Source organism: Crocodylus siamensis, chromosome 3, assembly GCF_052110815.1.
Source record: "Crocodylus siamensis isolate JL-2025a chromosome 3, ASM5211081v1, whole genome shotgun sequence".
NCBI classification, from domain to species: Eukaryota; Metazoa; Chordata; order Crocodylia; family Crocodylidae; genus Crocodylus; species Crocodylus siamensis.
In genome coordinates this window covers 72,963,089-72,984,265 of record NC_143397.1, presented here as the reverse complement: position 1 = coordinate 72,984,265, position 21,177 = coordinate 72,963,089, and the positions used below count along the sequence as shown (strand labels likewise).

The following is a 21,177-nucleotide window of genomic DNA, read 5'->3' as shown; positions in this document are numbered from 1 at the left end:
GTCAGGACTCCATACCTACTCCATTTGCTCCAGGGATTAATATCCCCATAGTATTATCCCACTCAAAACTCAGGGGGAAAAAACAAGGAAAGAAGAGGGAGAGAATAGGGATCCCAAACTCTGAGACCAAATCTCTCCCTATACCTGAGACGTTACTTTCACATAGCTTTAGCTCCAGCGAAGATGGGGAGAGACCACCCCAATGGGGAGCAGTTTTTCTGGCTCCCAATTCAGCTTTGTAGTTCTTAGCAGCCCCAGGAAAAAGAGAGACAGCCTTAGTTAAGTTGTTCTGATATACCTCGCATTACATCACCTAAGCCTTGTCCAATCAGGCAGTGCCAGGCTCCAGACTCTCTCTTACTCAATCTACCTGGAGGAGTCTTTGCTTCCCCTGGCCAATCAAGTCAGAGTATTTTAGTATCTCACTGAGCTACAAGGTCCTAGCTTTCTATGTGAAGAGCACATGGCCAGAACAACAGGGGCCATTCTTGCCACATGGCCAGACCATGTTTTCTCCTTAAAGCAAACGGCCACAGGAGAAGAGAGGGAAAAGGGGAAAAAAAAAAAAAAAAGTAAATGCAGAGGAAAAAAACCCCATACAATGTACAACCAACAAAGACACACACCCTGCCATACACAGCACAAGTGTGTATGGGCTTTATATATATTATTAATTATCATTAACATATTTGTACTGGGTGCCTTACAAGCTACAAAAAAGATCTTCTAAACACTGTATATGACAGAAGATAAAGATCAGAGACTCAGAAGAGAAAATAGAGATCAGACCATAGAATCACAGAAAAGTAGAGCTGGAAGGGACCTTCATAGGTCATCCACCCCCTTCCTGAGTTACGATCATTCCTAACCAAACCATCATATGCAAAACCATTGTCCAACCTCTTAGCAAAGTTACACAGCCACCTCTGACACAACACAAGACATAACCTGCCACAGGTAAACCTGGGAGACCATGGTGGCCAATTTCCTGCTGCTGTAAAGGTTAATAGCCTCGAGAGATACCAGGAAGAGGGCCACAACCCCTGCTACAGATGAAGACAAAAATCCCCACAGTCTATACCGATCTGACTATGGAATAAAATTCCTTCCTGACCCCAAATATGGCAATGGGTCTGATTCTGAGCAGAGGGGCAAGGTCCCCTAGCCAGGAACCTCCAGGTTTAAGTCCTGAAAGGAGCATTGGCATAACCTGCTCAAAATCCCCAGCTGCAGCCAACACACAATACGTCAGATGAAGGTATAGGAAAAAAAATGTGACATATAGCTGCACTGGGGGTGGGGAGGACGGGGAGGATGCAGGGACAGGAATATGTGGAAGGGAGTGGGAGCAGGAAGACAGGAATTCCCTCCTGGCCCCATGTGGCAACCAGCAAAGCCCATAAACATGGGAAATACCTATAACAGAACACAGGCATAGATAGCTATGTTTAGATCAAAAACAAATTTTGAGAACTTAATTTTGAAGTAACACGTAGATCTGGGAACTTCTGATTATGGTGAGAAAACAGAGCCTCTTGCACATGGATTAACTAACCTATTTTTATTGTGACTTATTTTTATACCAGCAGTATTTCCTGCCCAGAGGAGGGGGGCTAGACCCAATGATCTTATGACCTAAACTTCTGTGAACCTGTGAATCCCACCCCATGGCTGTCCAACCTCTTCTTGAACACCTCCAATCCACCGTTTCCCTAGGCAGTCTATTCTGCTGCCTCAGTGTTTTCACTTTTATAACAGTATTCTTAGAATGTTTGGGGTTATGGAGGCCCTTGGATTAAGTGAATCTTGATATTTCTTGACATCTGATATAACCTATATGTAATTCTAAAGGAAAACCCAAAATAAAATTTGAAACAGGAAATTTTCTTTGCTGCACTCTCTTGGTTAGACCATCTTTCCCTGCCCTTTAGATCAGATGCTTTACTAAAAAGATTTACTCATATTTAACACCAAACTTTTGTCACACAAGAAATGGATTAATTTTTTTTTTACTTTTCTTTTATTAAGAACCAAAAACAAATACAAGTGACCTTTGATATTTTAACATTTCAGCATGTGGGTAGTAGCAAATCATGGTAAATGGCTGAAAAAATTTACTGGAGACTTTAAGTGCTGCCAGTTAAATCAGGATTGCAACAGAAGTTCATAGAAAGCCAAAGTTCTGCAACAACATTACTCAAAAACCAGAGCACTGAACTCACCCGAGTTTTATTCCTCCAGGGTGAAAGTTTCTCTCTCTTCCAATTAGGACAATTAAATTTATGTTTATTCTGATGCAATATGTTCTCCATCTACTGCATCATCATCACAGTTCAACAGCAGTTGAAGTTATTTAGACTAATAATGGGAAATAAGAGTTATTTGAGGATATAAAACAATACTTGTGACATGACTTTTTAAAAGCTATGATATAATGTATTACTTATACAGTGCAATAGAATACAGCAATGTACAACTGGAAAAATGTGCAAACTAAAAGGAGATTTTTCTTTCAAAAAGGCTCACTGTACATTCATCCTAATGGCAAAAATTAATATATTATACAATGAATTTCATAGTGTAATACAGAAAGAGTGTAGCAGGGGAGATTACAGCTGGAACGTATCACAAAACAGCTGGTTTTTCAGGAGGTTTTTGAAGGAGAAGAGTGAGGGAGATCTGTGTACGTGTTGTAGATGCTGCTCGAGGCACATAAGCAACTGGGAAGAAGGTGAAATTTGAGGGCAAGCAAAGGAGACAAAAGGGGCAGTTATAATGATGCTATGCCAAATCAAGATAGCTAAAAAGGGTCATGGTGGAGATGAGGGAAGATAAGTACACAAGACTATAATGTTTCCATGACCTCTGCCCTTTTCATTATGATCTTTCCCTTGAAGTTTCTTAAAAGTTGTCATAATATACAACCATGCTACTCTTTCTTAGTAAAGATCACAGCTGTGTTATGACAGGAATTGTTTTAGTGAAGTTGACTAGATAACATTCACATCCTGGACTTTAATCTTGAAGGCCAATATTTTGTAGTTCTACAATTATATTCAATTGTCGAGTTTTACTTCTGGGCCATGATCTCGTTATCTGTTATTTGAAACAACGTTAAAGTCTACTTGATTCTTATGTGACGAATCATCCACATAAAAGCAAACTTGGCTGTTTTACAACATAAGCACAATGACACAATATAAAACCTATACTGAGGGATGCACTCAAACTTTATTCTTGAAAGATATTAAGCTATTCTTCTCAAGCTACATACATCACAGTTTTAGCTCTAGTAATCTTCACAAGATGAAAAAAAAAAAAAAAAAGCAATCTGAAGAATAAATATTATGCTCCATTCAAGAAACAGGCATGAAGGCCAGCTTAGGCATTTATGGAACTTATCTCACATTAGTTACTATTATCAGTATTCTCCTATGGCAAGTGTTGTATGCAAAGATGACCCAACTTGGGGAAAAATACTAGAATATCTTTCCCTAGTGTAAAAGAGGTGAAAATGATATTTGTTGCACCATCTTTAACATATTCAGTGCAATTACACTGATAAATTAATTTCAACAGATTTCTTATTTCTGTATTAATTTCTAAATACACCAGCATTCAGGAACAAAGTACAACATGTATGCAGTTACTTGGAAGAAATAACTAGGCCCTATCCCACATACCAGGATCTGTGTATTTAGTGTTCCTAATTCCTGACTGTAATCACTGCAGAAATACTTTCATTGTTCAAATACTGTAACAGGTAGGAGGAAAACAGTTTCAAGGGTTTAGAATAGGATATACACTGAATAAGATATACTTTACTTCAAGCCACATGGGCTCTGCTACTGTCCCTCCATGTTCTAGAAATCTTATTTCACTGGGGGAAAAGTACCAAGAATACAAGATTTCCTGATAATCCAGGTCTGTCCGAGACTCATTGGTAGGGAGCTAGAGATGGTATGCGGCTCTGGTACCGGAGATAATTCACAGGGGCTGCATCTACATGAGGCATTGATGGCACAGGTAGCCCAATACTACTGTGCAGTAGAGTTGTGTGGCAACAACCATGATACAATGCTACTGCACAGTTGTGTCATGAAAAAGGGATTTTGTCAGCACTACTGCACGGCAACTCCGGTTACTGCACAGTTGTTTTGTACTTGTCTATACAATAATTTAGTACTACTTTATACAAGTACTAAATGACTGCGCAGTAGTGACTGCACAGTTGTGTAAATGCAGACAGAGCTATGAACACACGTGTCCAGCGGTTCACAGGATCCGAGGATCACATTCCTGCTTTCTTTTCTGGCAGTAAGGGCAAACACTGCTCCCTGACCGAAGAATGTGAGAGCAACTGGCAGGGGAATTTTGCATGAGGAACATTACAAGTTTTCTTCCCTCTACTTCAAAACTCTTCTCTCAGGATTTCTGATTTTCTTTACCCATTTTTATTAAGTCATGGTAAGAAGTAACATTGGTCCAAATCATTTAAAGAGGTGTTACATTCATTTTATGATGTATCCCTTGCTTATATTTTATTAATTCTCAGTTCAGGATTATCAGTTTTGAAAGGGATTTCAGTGAAACTGTAGAAGGGTTGTCCTTTCCCTCAAAACTATTATTAAGTTCCTTTTTTAACTGTCAAATACACTGGCCTCTGAAGTAACTCTAGAGACAAAAATAAATAATAATCCGTCATCTGGAAAGGAAATATCTGAAAAGGTCATTGCTTTTCATATGGCCTTTCATCGTTACACAGCTCCTTCTAAAAGTGATACCACATACACTTAGCTTTCAGTTACACTGAGTTCCTAAAATTTAAAATGATAACACAAACAAGCAAAAAGATGACAGATAAGGTATTTAAAGTTACAAGTGTAAACTTTCACATATAAGACCCCAGAACCAGAGGGGAAAAAATGGATATTCAGAAATAAATATTAGGAATGAACAAATAGATCAACAGAATCCCATCAGCATCAGGGTAACAATTTTGATTTAATATTTTAGCAGCTAGCATTTCTAAAAATAATATGGGAAACTAAAAGACCTGAGTGAGAGTTTACCTAAACTTCCTGGGGACTCTAAGCCACCTCACTTTACATGTCTACATTATGACAATATACCTATCTGATTTATTTACCAACAGTATACACACTATGGAATTGAAAGTGTGCAAAGACATGTAAGTGCATGTGCATATCTTTGAGAATCTGGTCCATGACTTATAGTTTCCTGAGACTTTTCAATGTTCAAAACAAGAGCAGGGAGCTGAGAGAAAGTAGAAGCTAACAGGAGGTCTGCACCACATTTTATCTCCATCCCAACCCAGATACAAATATAGGAACATAAGACCCTGAAGGAGCCTCCTGGACTACTGATGACCATTTACTCAAGTAGCCTCCCAAATCCGCACACACAATGACACAGCACAATACCAGAAACACCAAGAACAAAAGGCAGCCAACGAAAGAGAAAATCATCTAAAGTCATTGCAAATCTGACCTAGGAAAACATTATTTTCCAGCTCCATATTTGGGGCTCAGCATTTGACCCAGCAGAAGAGCAAGACTAGCTAGGAATGCTGGGTTAACCTAGTACCAACAGGAGCATAAGCACGTATCACTCAAAAAAGCTCCATCCACCATGGTGGCCAATGTTCCCATCCTTCAAAGAGAGATGACTCCCTGCCCCTTTCACTACTGAAGCCAGCAGCATTCATGTGAGGGGGAAGAAAATCTGCCTTGGCTCTTACTGGCAAACTTGAAGCACTGGATTACCAGATACCTAACATGCCACAAGGCAGTGCTATATCCCATTGTTTGGACTGCAACTAAATCTAAATATCATACACACTGTTGGTTGAGACAGAACTCCCTGTCCTTTCATATCATACATCCCATAAACTTGTCAAATTTCTTGTTAATGTGACTCAAGTTCGCTGCTGAGACAACTTCGTTCAGAATACCCATCCCAAAACTTCACTCTCAGACAGAAATCTTTCAGTTTTAAACCTAAATTTGCCACCTGTTAATCTGTAGTTATTTAATCCAGTGCCAGTGTTGTTTTTTAGCCTAAAGAGATCATCTCTGCCCTAATACTCACATGACAAAAGTACTTGTAAAGTATAATCGCACCCCCTCTTAAATTGTATTTAGTTAAGCCAAGTTCCTTCAATCTTCTTTTATAAGGAAATGCTTTCATTCTCTTATTCATCCCAATGACTACTTTTTGTTCCATTCCAGTTTAAGTCCATGACTCTTTTAACAGTGGCCTGACTTGTACACAATATTCTAAATGGAACCTAACCAGTGCCTTGTGCCCCCGTCTCTACTGAATATATCTGGCCTAAAGCTGGGTGCAAATATTCAATGGAACATTTCCATGACTGAAAATGATTCCTGGAGAGGGAGAAGTACAGATGCTCAGTCTGCAACAAGTCTCTCCAATGCTCCTTATGCCTTTCCAAGACTGGAGTGATCCCAACCTGGAGAAGGCATGGGCTGCTCCATTCCCTGTGTTCCAGGGGCAGAAACTCTTATGCGAGAAGCAAGCAGAAAGCTACACTGCTGCCAGAGCGTGGCTCCAAGAAGCCAAATAGAGGGAGTAATGGGGAAAATCCTGTGTGCCTCTCACACCAGGAATTTAGACAGCCTCCCCAAGTTCAGGTCCTGGCCCTGTACAGCTTCCCCTTGCTGCCCACACTGTCCAGCTGGGCAGTGTGGATGATAATTAAAAGCCAGTGGGTCTGGAAACCATGCTTGGGGAAGCTTTTCTTAAACCGGATCCCAGCCCTGCTGGCTTTTAACTTACCACCGCAACGTTTTAGTAAAACATACAGCTTAACTGTTTCCCTTTTAGCCAACTCCCATCCTCTCCAGCATCCCAATTTCTCATTAGACATGGCATCAAAAGGTTTGTTTAAATAGGTAAATTAAGTTTACTGCATTGCTCTTATCCAATAAGTATTTTGTCATAGAGGGATATTCCATTAATCTTCCATGAATAAACAAACCCATATTGGGTTTTGTTCTATCTTCCATTGTCTTTCACACCTTTGACTATTCCTTTCTTCAGCATTTGTTCTATTTAAATCAAATTAACAGACCTGTAATTGCCTGGATCCTTTTCTCCCCTTCTTACAAGCAGGAACTACATTTGTAGCCCTCTAGTCCTATTTATGTCAAGGAAATTGACTTGTCCAATAACTACATTACTATTTAAATTTTCACTATTACTTTAATTTCCGATGTACTTATAAAGAGCTGTACCTATTTTCAAGTCTGAACATAGGGATTTATAATAGCCACTCAACACAATCTTTTAAAGGCCTTTTTATTATTTCTTCTTAATGCGATTTTATTTCAAACACATTCTTTTTTTCTTTATGCCTCAAAAGGTTCTGTGCTGCCCAACCTTCTCCTTAACACAGAAAAGATCCCACTTAAGAGCACCTGAGCTTCTAACACTTTAAGCATCATTCCCAGCCTATAATAATTGTTCATTATCTTTGTCAGCAAATATCTAGACATTTAATTTGTTTCTGCACATGAAATGATTAATGGACTCTTCCCTGTTTCTGCCAAAATATTCTTTAACTTCAAGTCTGTGTCCTTTATCTTTCATCCTGGTAGAGAGCACACACATTTTTTGGTTTGTTCCATTTGACTGGTCTGGCAGTTTTACTTAGGAGTGAATCTCCAAGACTCCTATCTTATTTTTCCTGTGGTTTACATCTCTCTGATCTTTTTTCTTTTGTTCCTTCTTCTAATCTGCTACTTTTGTTTTTGATCTGCCTTGATGCTTCCTCTAGCTGTCTGGGGCTGATATCACCTATACACTCCCATCTCTCTTCCCCTCTTTCAGGACTAACTTCTCTTTTCTTCTCCTTTCCCAGTCCACGACTGAAAGAATGAACTGCTTCTACACTTCATCATCCTCATTCCCCTGTCTTGCTTAGACTCTCTAATGAATCCAATAGTTGCTATCCTCTATCTTTTACGTTTTAACAAACAATTTTGTGGGGGGAAAACATCAGGAAAGAAAAAGGAAAAGGAAAAGAAAGAGAGGAAGGAAGGAAGGACGGACGGACGGACAAGCATACACAGCTATCAAACCAATCTTTCCCTCAAACTCCCCTGTTAGTTGCCCCATCAGCTGAAGACTGGCATAGACATAGACCTGCAGCAAAAGAAAGCTTTTAAACTTCTGCTCAAAAAAGTTCCTTGCACAGATTCAAACTCTCAGTGCTTCCCATAAAACAGAGATTACAAGTATTACCAAACAGACACATACATTCACGCCAGTTCACTATTTATGAGTGAACTTATCCTTGCTCAAAACACTACCTCTCAAACTATCAGTTACTTCTCACTAGTTGTTACTTTTTTGTAGCATGTTCTAAAGATCCAACAAATCCTATGGCAGTCTCAGTTATTAAAAACAAATCATCTGTTTTTAGAAACTATTCTGCAATGCACGTAAGTTTTCATACTTGAAAATACTCAAGAAAATAGGTAGAGCCTTTAAATTTTAGCCTCTATTTCCACTGAAAATATACTGAATAAAGCAAGGTGCTTAAAAAGATCATTAAAAAGCACATTAGTACTAGTTAAAAAGAAGACAAACAATGCCTTTTCAACAAAGCAACTTTGGTTATGTTTGTTTTGGGGAGGATGACCACACATCCTGGATGCAGAGCAGCAAGAGTTGTGAAATAGGAAGCCCTTACAGGTAGCAAAATTGCCCTGAAATAGATTAGTTAGCTTGATTAGTTGAATGACCTTTCAAAAGGGGAGATGATTGTTAACACCTGTGAAGTAAAGAACAATGGGTCATTAACAGGGCACTGACTTCCTTAGCTGCCTGAATAGTAATACCAGAACTTTACCACTGCCCTGCAGTCACCTGGCCTCTGCTTGCAGCAGCACAATTGATTTGAGAGGGTGGAGGGAATTTCCTGAATTTCACATTGTACCTTATGGTCTATACCATATGCTCACTCTAGTTTTCGGAAGTATTATGACATGAGTCATTCGTCATGGTAACTAGATGCAGAACAAAATTCCACCTGAGAACATGAAGAAGTGAGAAACTGGAGAAGTGAAAGATTGTTCTTTTGCTCTTTGCTCTCAAGGCTTTATCATCTAATTCTCCTTACATCTCAGTTTTAATTTTAACATAGTGTCTTTCTGAAGTGCACTTTGTAACATACTCTCACTTTTATCTCTGCCACCCTTTTCCCTTGTATCTGTTTCCTTTTCCAAACCACTCATTAATATCAGGCTTCTTTATGTAAAAGAAAACCATTTCTCTTTTGAAATTGCTCCTCAAGATGCTTCTTCAGTTAAGTCCATGTAAGAAAGAAGGACATGCACATTTTGTTAAAAATGGTCTTGAGAGTAAAGCATTTCTGGTAAACCGATGCACTGTACATATGTATGGCTACATAGCATAAAGCAGTGCTGTACAAAGATTCCGGAGATAGTCCTGAGTTTAGAAGCAATATAGCCACAATGGGACAATATTCTGGCTGGGATAATTAGCGGGGATGAGAAATCTGTAGTGATATTACTTGGATATCCAGTTTAGCTTGTTCAGAGTTAACTCAGGGATTCTGCTTACAAGTCAGTGATATTTGCTCTCTCTCTCCCAATGAAACAAGAGCAAATCTTCCTTCTAAAGTCAAAACCAAACCTTACCTGCATTTCTTGACAAAAGGAAGCAGCTGGTCCAAAAAGAATTTGACATTGCTCATCTGCAGTGTATGTAATTCCTGGCAGTTTGGAGGGAATAATCACAGAATTGAGGCTTTGAGGATTTGTCTGTAGCAAACAGTTACTGGCCTTTGACCTGGCAAAATACAGAGATTTATAATATGCTAAATAATACTAGAAAGGTTTACTATACTTTATTATACTATAGAGATAAATGTTTAAAGTAGTGCTGTCTAACTGGTGGCCAAGTCACTTATGGCCCACAGGGGTTAAATTGTAGCACCCAGGCTCCTGCTTGCCTGTCACTCCCCATGCTGCTCCAGCAATAACAAGAGCCAGAGGCTCCTGGCTTCCTGCACCTCTGGCTGCTGCTTTCTGCCCCTGCCAGGGGGCAGAGCACTTACAGCAGTGTGGGTGACTAAGAGTGAGGCTGGGGTGCTCAGTTCAACAAGGGGTGAAGAGAACAGGGGGCAATCACAAGTGGATGGTGTATCAGTGGTGTGTCTGCAGACATACAGTGGAGGGGGCCTGGGTACAGTGGGGGTGGGAGGTCACAGGCCCACAGTGCAGCGGTGGAGGGAAGGTATAGGCATGCAGTGCAGCAGTGGGAAGGGGTGTCTATGGGGTGTGTGGCTCAGGGGGGCTATGGCTTCCCCCCACCTGTGTGGCCTGTGGAGCCTGCAGCCCCCAGCTGCTTGGAGATTGGACAGCTCTGATTTAAAGCATTATTGTGTTATCATTTAAAGAAATAGCTCCCTATAGATTAATGAGACAAAGTAGTTACCAGGAAATAAAAAAACCAGTTAATCTTTTCAAGCAGTTACAAGAGCTACAGGAAAACCTTGGAAAATGTTTCAGTCTGATTACTATATAATTTAATTGGCTAATACTGGACGGTTCTAATACATACTTTTGGAGCTTATTTCCCCCCACTGCCTCCAGACATTAAGCATATCAATCTTTTTTTGTGTGTGCATCTGATTACTTTTGAGCTAGCACTGAAGTTGTCAATTTTTTTTTAAAGAAAAAGGATACAAAAGAAGAGATGAAAATATCTCATCCTACAATACCCCCAAACCATGCAGGTCAGGGTTCTACACTGGCACATCTACAATGGTCCCTTTTCTTGTTTCTTCACTTTACCAGTGCCATACATGCATTAGGTTTGTCTATGTGTATGTGAACACACAGAGTAAAGTCCTCCCACTTTTTGGCCTAACAGTCTCTAGTGGTTAGAGAACTTGCCCGCAGAACAAGAGACCCAGGCCCTAGGACCCCTGAATGGGCTTGAAACTGCATTTCCCACTTTCCATCAAAGTGCTCTAACCATCAAATGACTGCCCAGACTACTTTCTATCCGTTAAAATAAAAAGGATTACATTACATTACATTATGTTCTTTAGTAAGTTACCTGAGAAATCTTTCTAGATCTTCCCTGCTGCACCGGGACCATGAAACGTCACCAAGATTCTGGCCTTTAATCCATTCTCCTGACATGATATGGAGGCCATCTGCACAGGATGGATGGTCATTATCATGATTTATTCCCATGCTGAATTTTGCAGGTATTAAAAACAAAACACAATAAAACAAAACAATTTAGAGAATCAGTGTAGCAGAGAGCTTTTCAAAAGTTTTATGAACAAGTCCGTTTTAAAAAAAAAAAAATCTTTACAGATAACTATGAGAATAATATATACTTGATAATATATATTTGAATAATATATACACTTCTTGATTTTAAAAATACATTTTATAGACATCTCTCTCACAGTTGTAGGGACTCTGGCTTTAAAACTAGTACTAAGATATTTACTTCTATGCAAATGATATTTGCAATGTGAAAGAGAAGGCATATTTTTAATGATTGCTGTTGGTAGCAAGGAAAGCATTAATAATTTACAAAAGTAGCTAGTGAATCTGTTCACTTGTTTTAATCCTACAGTTACTTAAGCTTGCTTTTTGTTGTCTGCATGCATGCAGTAAGTCAAAGATCCTATTTTTAAAAAAATATTTTGATCAGGGGCATTAGGTTAACGTCACTTATAATTTTAGAAATTAAGTTCAGAGAATTGGCTTTTTACTACATTGTATTTGAAAAAAAGAGCAATGGAATAACTTAAGAAATTTGCATTATGAAGACACAGCATCTTCAACACAGTGAATGCTGCCACAGGGCACTACAGTTCAGTAGCCAGAAAATTCTGCTAGTTCTGACTACCATTTTGAATTTACCTGTTAAAGATTCTGTGACTTAGAAAACTTACCTTATTGTAGACAATACTCGGGGGTGAGAGAAGGTAAGTCAAAAGTTCCTTTTTTAAAGAGTTCGATAGTAGCTACACAGTAGGGGTGTGCGAATCAGGCCCTATTCGATTTGGATTCAGATTCAGATTCAGCCCAAATCAGGGACAGTGATTCAATTTGTTGATTCAGATCATTGTCCCGAATTCAGTTCAGCCAAATCTGAACCTGAAGATTCAATGCTGATTCGGATAATCAGCAATTCAGCCATAGATACATCTTTAAATATTTTTCTACATACCTCAAGGTACCAGCACAGCTTATGAACGCTGCAATGCTGGGGCGGATGGAGCATCCCACAGCAGTGTGTGGGGGCCCCCTGCGTACTTGGTGGTGAACCTGGAAGTGGACCAGAAGTACTTCCGGTCCACTTCTGGGTCCACCGGGCAGGGTGCAGGGGGCCTCCCCTGTACTTCTTCTAGCTTGGCAATCAGTGGAGGAGACGACCCTGGGTGCCCCCCCAGACCTAGGAGGCATCAGTCACCGAGCTGGGGAGTGCAGGGGGGCCCCCAGCATGCTCCCCAGCAGACCCAGAAGTGGACCAGAAGTACTTACGGTTCACTTCTGGGTTTGCCATAAAGCACACGGGGGGCCCCTTTGCACTCCTGTGGGATGCCAGTCTGCCCCAGCATCACAGCATTCATGAGCCACCTGCTACCTAGAGGTATGTAGAAAAAATATTTAAATCTGTGTCTATATCCGAATCACCAAATCTTTCCGAATCTCTCTGAATTGATTCAGAGGGTTCTGATTCAATTCAGAGAGATTAAAGGGTCTCCTGATTCTATTCGGATCTGGAGATTCAGCCTCCGAATTGGGCTGAATCTCCACCAAATTGAATCAGGGACTAAAGCTTTGCACAGCCCTATTACGCAGATACACATCTTGCTGGCATGTGAGAAATAAATAAAATACTTTCAGCTGCTTTTGAAGACTTATAAGTGATTCTGAGTATATTTTCCAGAGCACTATATCCAGAATAGTTGATGGCATTCTGCAGTTTCTTCAGGACTTAACCAAACCATGTAATCCTATAGCAGGTGTTGGCAGCCTTTTACTACTATGGGTTACTTTTTGCAACACAGCCCTTGCTGCAGGTCACAGCCCTTGGAACTGTGCCCTTCCCCCAGTGATCAGTACAATATGAACTACCTTCTTGTAACCTGTAAGCATTTGTGTCAAGTATAAAGAAAAGATCATTTTATGTGATAAAGTGATTTGTGTCAAGTATAAAGAAAAGATCATTTTATGTGATAAAGTGATTAAGATCTCTAAGCAAAGGATTAGCAGATTTGAAGAAATAGTAGTTATTTTCCGTTTAGGCTATTTCAATGGTAGGAATGTTAAACAGACTCCATAAACCTCATATACCTCTAGGAAGTCGTAATTCTCTCTACACATACTTCATTAGTTCAGTTCAGTATCATTATGACAAAGCATGACTATATTGTCTATTTGGAAAAAGAATTTGCTTAGTGGCATTACAATTTCTCTGTTCCAGATAGCTACTTCTAAAAATATTGTGCATGATGATGTACTGAATTCATTGGGCAACTTTTAACAAACATAAACTACTGCAGAATGGCTTAATGGAACACTTTTTAGTTCACACTATTGTAACAGATTATAGGACAAAACCAGAAAGGAACAAAGAATTGGCAGGATTCTAATAAAATATTAGGCTTTTATATGAAAAATGACATCATCCACCATCATACCAGGTAAGTGAAAAAAAAAAAGGAGGAGGATACAAAGCCTCTAGAGCAAAACTAACCACTATGAATTCAGGAAGAAGCTTCCTATCAGCACATTATTTCATAACCGTTCACTACAGGGCTTTTGCAAAATTCTCTAAGGCAGGGGCATCAAAGATATGGCCTACAGTCTGTTTCACTATATGCATTTCTATCTTTCTGGGAAGTGAAGGAATAAGAAAAAAAATAAAAAAAAGAAATCCCCTATGGTATAAGTTAAAGGTTTATGTGGCTACAGGAAAATCTATCTAAATGGCATCACTGTAAAACAGGGTTAATTCCACAGCTCTTTCCAAATTACTCTTTCCCTCCTAAGTCTGAGCTAATAACATCCAGAATTACTAACATTTTAAAATAAAATACTCTTCTTATGGGACTGTGTAGTATGGCTGTCTGGCTCTTTATGAGGAGACAGATAGCCCTCTTGTGGAAGCCCAGCTGGGGGCACTTAGCTTATCAAGAGTATTCCTCTAGCACAGGGGCAGGCAATTATTTTGGGCGGAGAGCCGCTTACCCAGTTTTGGCAAGCTGTCGAGGGCCGCATGGGTAGCCCCGCTCCTTGACAGGTGCCCCACCCCCTGGTAACCATCTTGGGACCAGTGTCTCAGGGCCAGTGCCGGTGGGGGCCAGAGTGGGGTGCAGGCTGGCAGGGGTCTGTGAAGCTGGGTTGGGCTGCACCAGCAGGAAGAGGAGGCAGCTGGCCCAGGGTGGCAAGCAGGGCGGCCACAGCTCAGCCCCAACGGGTGAGCCCAGAGCTGGCATGGGGCTCAGGCTGGCCGCAGGGGCAGGTTACAAGCTGGTGCAGAGCACGGGGGGGAAAAGCGGCCCCTCGCCCGCCCCATGCCCACTGCCCCACACTGCAGCTGCTCACAGCCCATGTGGGGCTGCCTGTGCCTGCTCAAGACAGCTGCATGGTCTGCAAGCAGATGCAGCAGGAAGCATGGGCGATGGGGCAGGTGAGGGGCTGCTTTTTCCCCCCCGTGTTCCGCACCAGCTCCTTCTCTGCCTTCTCCCCCCACCCCCACTTACCTGAGGTTCTGGCGTGGGGCAGCCATGCGGTCTTGGCTGGGGGGCAGGGCCAGGCAGGGCCCTGGTGTTGTGGGGTCCTACTGCCCCTGGTTCCTGTCATTTTTGACAGGAACCAAGGACAGAGAAATATTAATTTTCAAAAAATTTTAGGGCCTTCAGGCTGTATTTTGCCCACCCCTGCTCTAGCAGCTAAAAGCCCAGATCATCTACAACCCTCTACTTGACCCATGGGAGTGAATGTCCTCAACTGTGAGGAATCACTGACAATGATGATGAAAAGCCCAGGGAGGGAAGCAGAAAGTGGTTAGCTGGGAGAAAGAGCAGTCTTTGGCTAGGAAGCCGATTGACGCCCTGATAAGCTCACTATATAGGAAGGTGTCAAAGGTTAGGCCTCCTCCTGTGACCTGAATAAGAGCTAAAGGTTTTGATTTGCATGTTTGTTTTTGGTGCAAGAATTATTGTTTATCTTAAGAGGACTGGCTGAGGGACTTCCAGAAGAGCAATGCCAACCTGTGAGGCTTCTGTCTGCTTACAGACTATTTTTTGTTAAGATAACTGGCTGAGGGGCTCCCAAGGCAGCAGGCACACCAAGCCACTTATAGGTTGGTTTAATAAATTCTTTATAAAATCTCCCACGTGGTCCGTTGCTATACAAACGGTCTCCAGAAGCCCTTCAATTTAGGCATCCTATTGGTCCAGACTCTTTCAAATTCCCTCAGCCCTGGTTCACCTCTCAGCCCTAAACTGCCCACTCCTGTGAACTCTTCTAGTCCTTGTTTAGTCTTCTTTTCTGCCCACAGTAGAGACTCATGGGCCATGTCCAGATTAGCATGGATGTGCAGTATGTGACACCACAATCACACCTGCAGTATCACTTAATGCACATTCAGCTGTTTTCCGCACTGCAAGGTAGCAGCACAGGGGTGGGACTTTGACCCCAGAAGATCCCAGGGTCAAAAAAACCTATGTAAAAAAAAAAATGTGAAGTGGTGCATGTGGGGACAGCGTGTGCCACCAAAACCCGGAGCCTGGCCAGCTGGAGCTGCATTCTGGCTGCCGGCCAGGCTCTGAATAGCAGGATCGCCACTGTTGCAGACCCAGGAGGCCCACAGGACCCCACATAAGGGTGCTGGGGCCAGCACAGTGTTGGTCCCAACCTCCCCTACCCCACCTGTCAGAGGATGTATGGCACAGGCATTCCTGGGGGACAAGTAGCAGAGACACAAGGTGTGCCACTGCTTCTTGTCCTTGGGGAAACAAACATTCATGATTATGTGGTCACAGCCATGAGGAGCATGTAGTCCTCCCAAGCCGCTCCTTGCTTCAGTAATATACACTGCCAGAAGTCCTTGCTATCACCTCATGTCTTGGAAACAACAATATAGAATACTCTTTTCTGGACAGCAGAAAAAAAAAAACAAGGCAGAAAAGCACCTAGAGAGCATCTCTGAGTATTGGCATGCCGACCTAAATTGTAATGAAACCAGAATTTCCTATTGATCAGATTGATGAAGGACAGCTCAAATATCACTTCTGTACTCAGCTAGTAGGGACAGCAGAGCAAATTTACTTAAAGCTGCTAGACATCCCCTAAAGATCATATTGTGTACCTATGTATATATTTATTATTTTTCAGTAGAAAGATATCAAGACAGTCAAAATATCATGGTGTTAGGCAGATCCTATCTAGATAAATATATTCCATTTTGGGAATTAACTAATCAACAAAACAAATGTGTATCTTAACAGTCAAATATAAAGCACTAAAATTATTGTGAACAAACCCCTAAATATTCCCCAAGATATCAACTGTAGGTTTTCAAGGGTTAATCAAAAATATCAAGACTACATGCAAATTAGATCCTTCTAATGGATCATTCTCCATTAGAAATTACTACTCTTACTAGTGCTTAGAGACAACAAATCAGAGGACATTTCCTCAATAATTATTTTATAACTTTTTATAATAGTAAACTATTTTATTATACATCATTAGCACATATTAATAATTATCAATGCATTAATAATTATTGGTACAATGCACAGTAAATATATTCAATTATTTTGAAACGGCTTGGCAATTTCAGAATTAGAGCAAAGCATACACAAATACTTGCTGAAAGATTTCATTCAAAAATATTTACTTAATTGCAAAAGTCTTTTAAATGTCATCCTCTGTTAACTTAATTAATTTTATGCCTTAATAAGATATATGTTTGTTTTAAGCCATAGATCCACAGTATATTCCTTGTAATGAAAGCCAAATGTGTCACATCAAATTACTATTTGAAGCTGAATTATTTTTGTCTACAAAGTCAATCTGTTTTGCATTGTCTCTGAGATTTCCTTTTCTTTTGCAACTATATTAAAGTACTGTCACTTAGATGTACTGGGTTACACAAAGACTAAAGAAGAGTTCTCAACACTAAAAGTAATCATTTAAATGAAACGACAACGTAAAGGGAATTAATGAAATCATCCTAGAGGGACCAGATAAGATGAAATTACTTAAATGCATTGTAAGCAGAGGAAAGCAAAAAAAGAGAAGATGACACAAAGATACTGATTCATGATTACTTTTCAGTGTGGGCAAAAAGGAAGAGATTGCTCAGAAAGGCCCCAAAGAACTCATAAAAGATCTTACTTTCAACACTGAAAAGGTACAGAAAAGGGGCATCTGCTGGCAGTAGACTATTGCCTCAGGAAGCTTTTATTTAAAAAAATACAGGACCATGCTGTTTTAACCTGCCCAGACAAAAGAATTCCTGAAAATGATGATTACTACCTTTGATCTAGCTGGCTGTTTAAATATTCAGGGGCATTACATTACATGAAACTTCCTTTTAATTAGGGAGGGATGTCTAAACTTAAAAACAGTAAAGTAAGAGCTGTTTCAATATTGCTTTTACACTAACTATTGTAGCAAGATAATTCCTTGACCATTTTTCTTCTCTAACAGTCTTGCAAGAATTTTGACTTCTTTCCTCTGGAACATGAGCAAGCTCCTGGTAGCTGGGGCCAGACTGAAGGTCCTTTCTTATATACCTGGGAAACTGCTCAGCAGGATCTCTCTCTTCTTGAGAAGAGGAATTTTGTGTTAGGTACTTGTGTATTTCCTACTCTTCCTACCCTACATGCCAGCTATTCCCTTTTCTCCTTGTGCAGGTTACAGATCCCCTTTCTCTTGTCACCTCTAGCAGAGCAGCAGCTGGCTAGTGACAGACAGCTGCTACTCCTCTAGGGCTGACTCAAAGACCTTCCTGACTGGAGGAGAGAAAGCCAGACATCAAGTAGTCTTATATGGAAATCCTTCTATACTCTCTTCTCTTGGAGTCTTATCAAGACCAATGGTCATTTCATTGTACAAGAGGGTTTTTTTCGTGTGTGCAAATCTTTTATTGGACTGCATAATTATATACAGTTGGTCCAAAAAAAGACATATGTATTGAAAACACACACAAAAAACAAAAACATCCTTGCCCCTCATGTTTCTTGGATCATCAGGGATACAACACTCTAACCCTACAACATCTCATTGTAATCTTTCCCATTTCAGAATTGCTGAGTGAGAAAGGAACCCAGAGGATTACATATAAAAAAAACCCATAAAAGCAATGGCTTTCAACACAGTGGCCATTGTTTTCAACAGATCAGGTGTGAATAGTTGGCTTTATTCATTCTGTCTCATTCTAGACTATTCTAGACAGAATGCTAGGATGTCAGCTAAATAGTTCAATTTATGCCAGAGAGTGTGCATGTTTTTAAATCATGTAACCCTAGCCTGTTCTTACTAAGCAGTGAATCACTTAAATACAAAAGGAAAGGTTATATTTTCAAGTGTTAAACTGAAACTAATTGCAAGTTTTCTGATACCATTAGCATTCCTGAGCTATTTCATCAACCACAACTTTAGTCTTCTTTTGTTTGTAACTGAAAACAAAGCAAACCCTTCTGTTCATTCTGGTTCTATGGCACAACTATGGGTGAGCAAGCCAGGCAACAGGCCCAAGTGACGATTTAGAGGGGGCACAGAGATTGCTTCTGTTGTTTATGATTTTCAATTATTCCATTATTCCAAAATGATGACAATATTTCTTTTTACCATTGTGTAGCTTTTAGGCACATGCAACTATTGATGAACTACATAAACACAGCTTTCACACATTTGGGATTTTCAAAGTGGAAAAAAGCTCATAACAAATTTGAATGATACAAAGATTCTGTACCATCATGAAGACTACAAAAAACCATGAAGAATGCTGGTGACACTTATGTTTTCATTACACTCAGATGAAAACAGGAAGATCCTAACAAAAATGCCAAAGGTATATGGTATATCTTGCTGGATAAAACATTATACTGTAATACCATTACATTGAGCAAACTGAAAATATGTCTCAAAGTGGACAGACTGACTGTAATGTTATTTGTACACAGAATCTGCTCAGAACAACTTAAGTGGTTGAAAGAGCCAGACAAATTCACAGAGTCACTTATTCAAAACAAGGTAACTGTGGGCTCTTTCTGAGGACTTTTCTGGAAAATGGTTTATGATTATGATAGATAAAACAACAAACTTCAACAAAGAACAAGTGCTTATATGTAAAATGTAAATTCAAACAATGCTTCAAATTTATTATTCTGATTTCAACCCATTGCAAGCCTGCTGTCAGCATACAGGAAAACTGCTGAAGTCAATTCAGAAGCATCTCCTTTTATTCAGTCAACTGCCTGTCAGCTATTTTCTGAAAGGGGAATGTTGATAACAATAATTTTGACTGTACCAGCAACCAGTGCTGTAAGTTAGCTCAGTTTCAGTGCTTTATGTTGTATTAAAACAAGGTTTCAGTCCACAGTGGGGTAATCACAGTTCAACTATTGCATATGATTTTACATGTACACAAAGAAAAACTAATGACTTACAGCTAACAGCTGCAGAACAATCCATTTCAAGATACCCAGGGTGAAGATCATTGTTTGGGTCTTTTTCTTTTTACTCAAGTTTTAAAAAGTAATGCTTTAATAAGTAGCTTTGTAGCATGACTACATTTGTCTATTTTTAATAAACTGAGATAAGGAAGCTTCTGTTCCATTCCTAGGATACTATTTCCTTTATTAATGCAGTTTCTTGATTTTGCAGGGGAGGGAGGTGGGCTAAAACTCCTGAAGGCTCCATTTGTCCACATACATGGCAGATTATCCACCAAAGATCTCCACAAGGGTGACTGCACTGCCTCTGCCCTGCAAGTCCTTGGCCAGAATCCAAAACATTCACATACTGGACTGTATTATCCTTCAGGGAAGACCATTTTCCTTTCCATCTCTTAGAGAACTTTTAAAACACTGTTTTGGATACTTTCACAAAAAATCTTTGATTGAAAACCTCTTCAGTTCATCTTCCTTCTGACTGGCAAGTGAAGAGAATCCCCCTGTATAGATACCAGAGCTGAGCTCTATTTGCATAACAAATTAAGGCATACTTTATTGAGTAAAGATTCTTATAAGTATATAATATTGTATACAATATTGTATGGGTATAAATTAAAGATATATAATTAAAATATATAAAAGATTCAGATATACCCAAAATCCAGGTAAGTGAGATTACAGTGAGAACAAATGAAACAAACACTGAAAAATGTCACAAAGTTCTGTTTTTCTGTTCCCCTAAAAGAACTGCCTGGTATATAAGGAGTTGGAAGAGGGGAAAACCCTATCCAACTGTACACTAAAAGGAATGAAATTCCAGAAGACTTCATGATCACTTTCTCTTAAGTTTCATGCTTCAATAAAAAAGTTTATGCAATAATCCGCAATTCTTCTTGATATTATTTACGACAGAATTCATGGCTTCCATTTATGGCAAGGCAAAGAAACATAATACACATCAAGTCAAATATTGTTTCTATGTCATGACTTATTTTCTGCACTCATTCTGAGCTATAATTCTTTTAAAGTTCATCTTTGTCCCTGGTCACCTGTAAACATCATCTGTAAAATGTATATGATAAGCTGAGTGAGGATATCAATTAACAGATGGTCTCTTTATCAATCAGTGGGCATGTCTACACGAGACACTTAATGCACAGTAGCCTACTAACATGCTGTAGTAGCATGCCAGGCAAAAACCATGCTAATACACTACTGTGCAGTAGTGTTAGGCTACTGCACAGTAAGCACCATTAAAAACCCATGCGCTGGCACTACTGCGCTGTAACTCTGGTTACTGTGCATTTAGTTAGTACTTCATTAAGCAAGTACTAAATTAAATACACAGTAAATACTGCATATTAATGAATGTGGAACATGCCCTGTATTACATATAAACATTAGGGTAGTTTTTTTCTAAGGTCAGAATGCTGTTGAAT

General features: G+C 39.9%; 1 protein-coding gene across 3 annotated transcripts in view; it reads right to left on the bottom strand.

Annotated features, from left to right (window-relative positions):
• ADAMTS19 (ADAM metallopeptidase with thrombospondin type 1 motif 19) overlaps positions 1-21,177 on the bottom strand; it is a 256,732-nt gene that overhangs the window by 88,580 nt on the left and 146,975 nt on the right. For all 3 annotated transcript variants that reach the window (XM_090038507.1, XM_090038506.1, XM_090038508.1), the window contains 2 exons: positions 11,134-11,274; positions 9,708-9,858 (listed from right to left, as the gene is read on the bottom strand). In XM_090038507.1, coding sequence (XP_089894633.1) covers positions 9,708-9,858; positions 11,134-11,274 — 292 coding nt within the window. The remainder of the gene's footprint in view (positions 1-9,707; positions 9,859-11,133; positions 11,275-21,177) is intronic.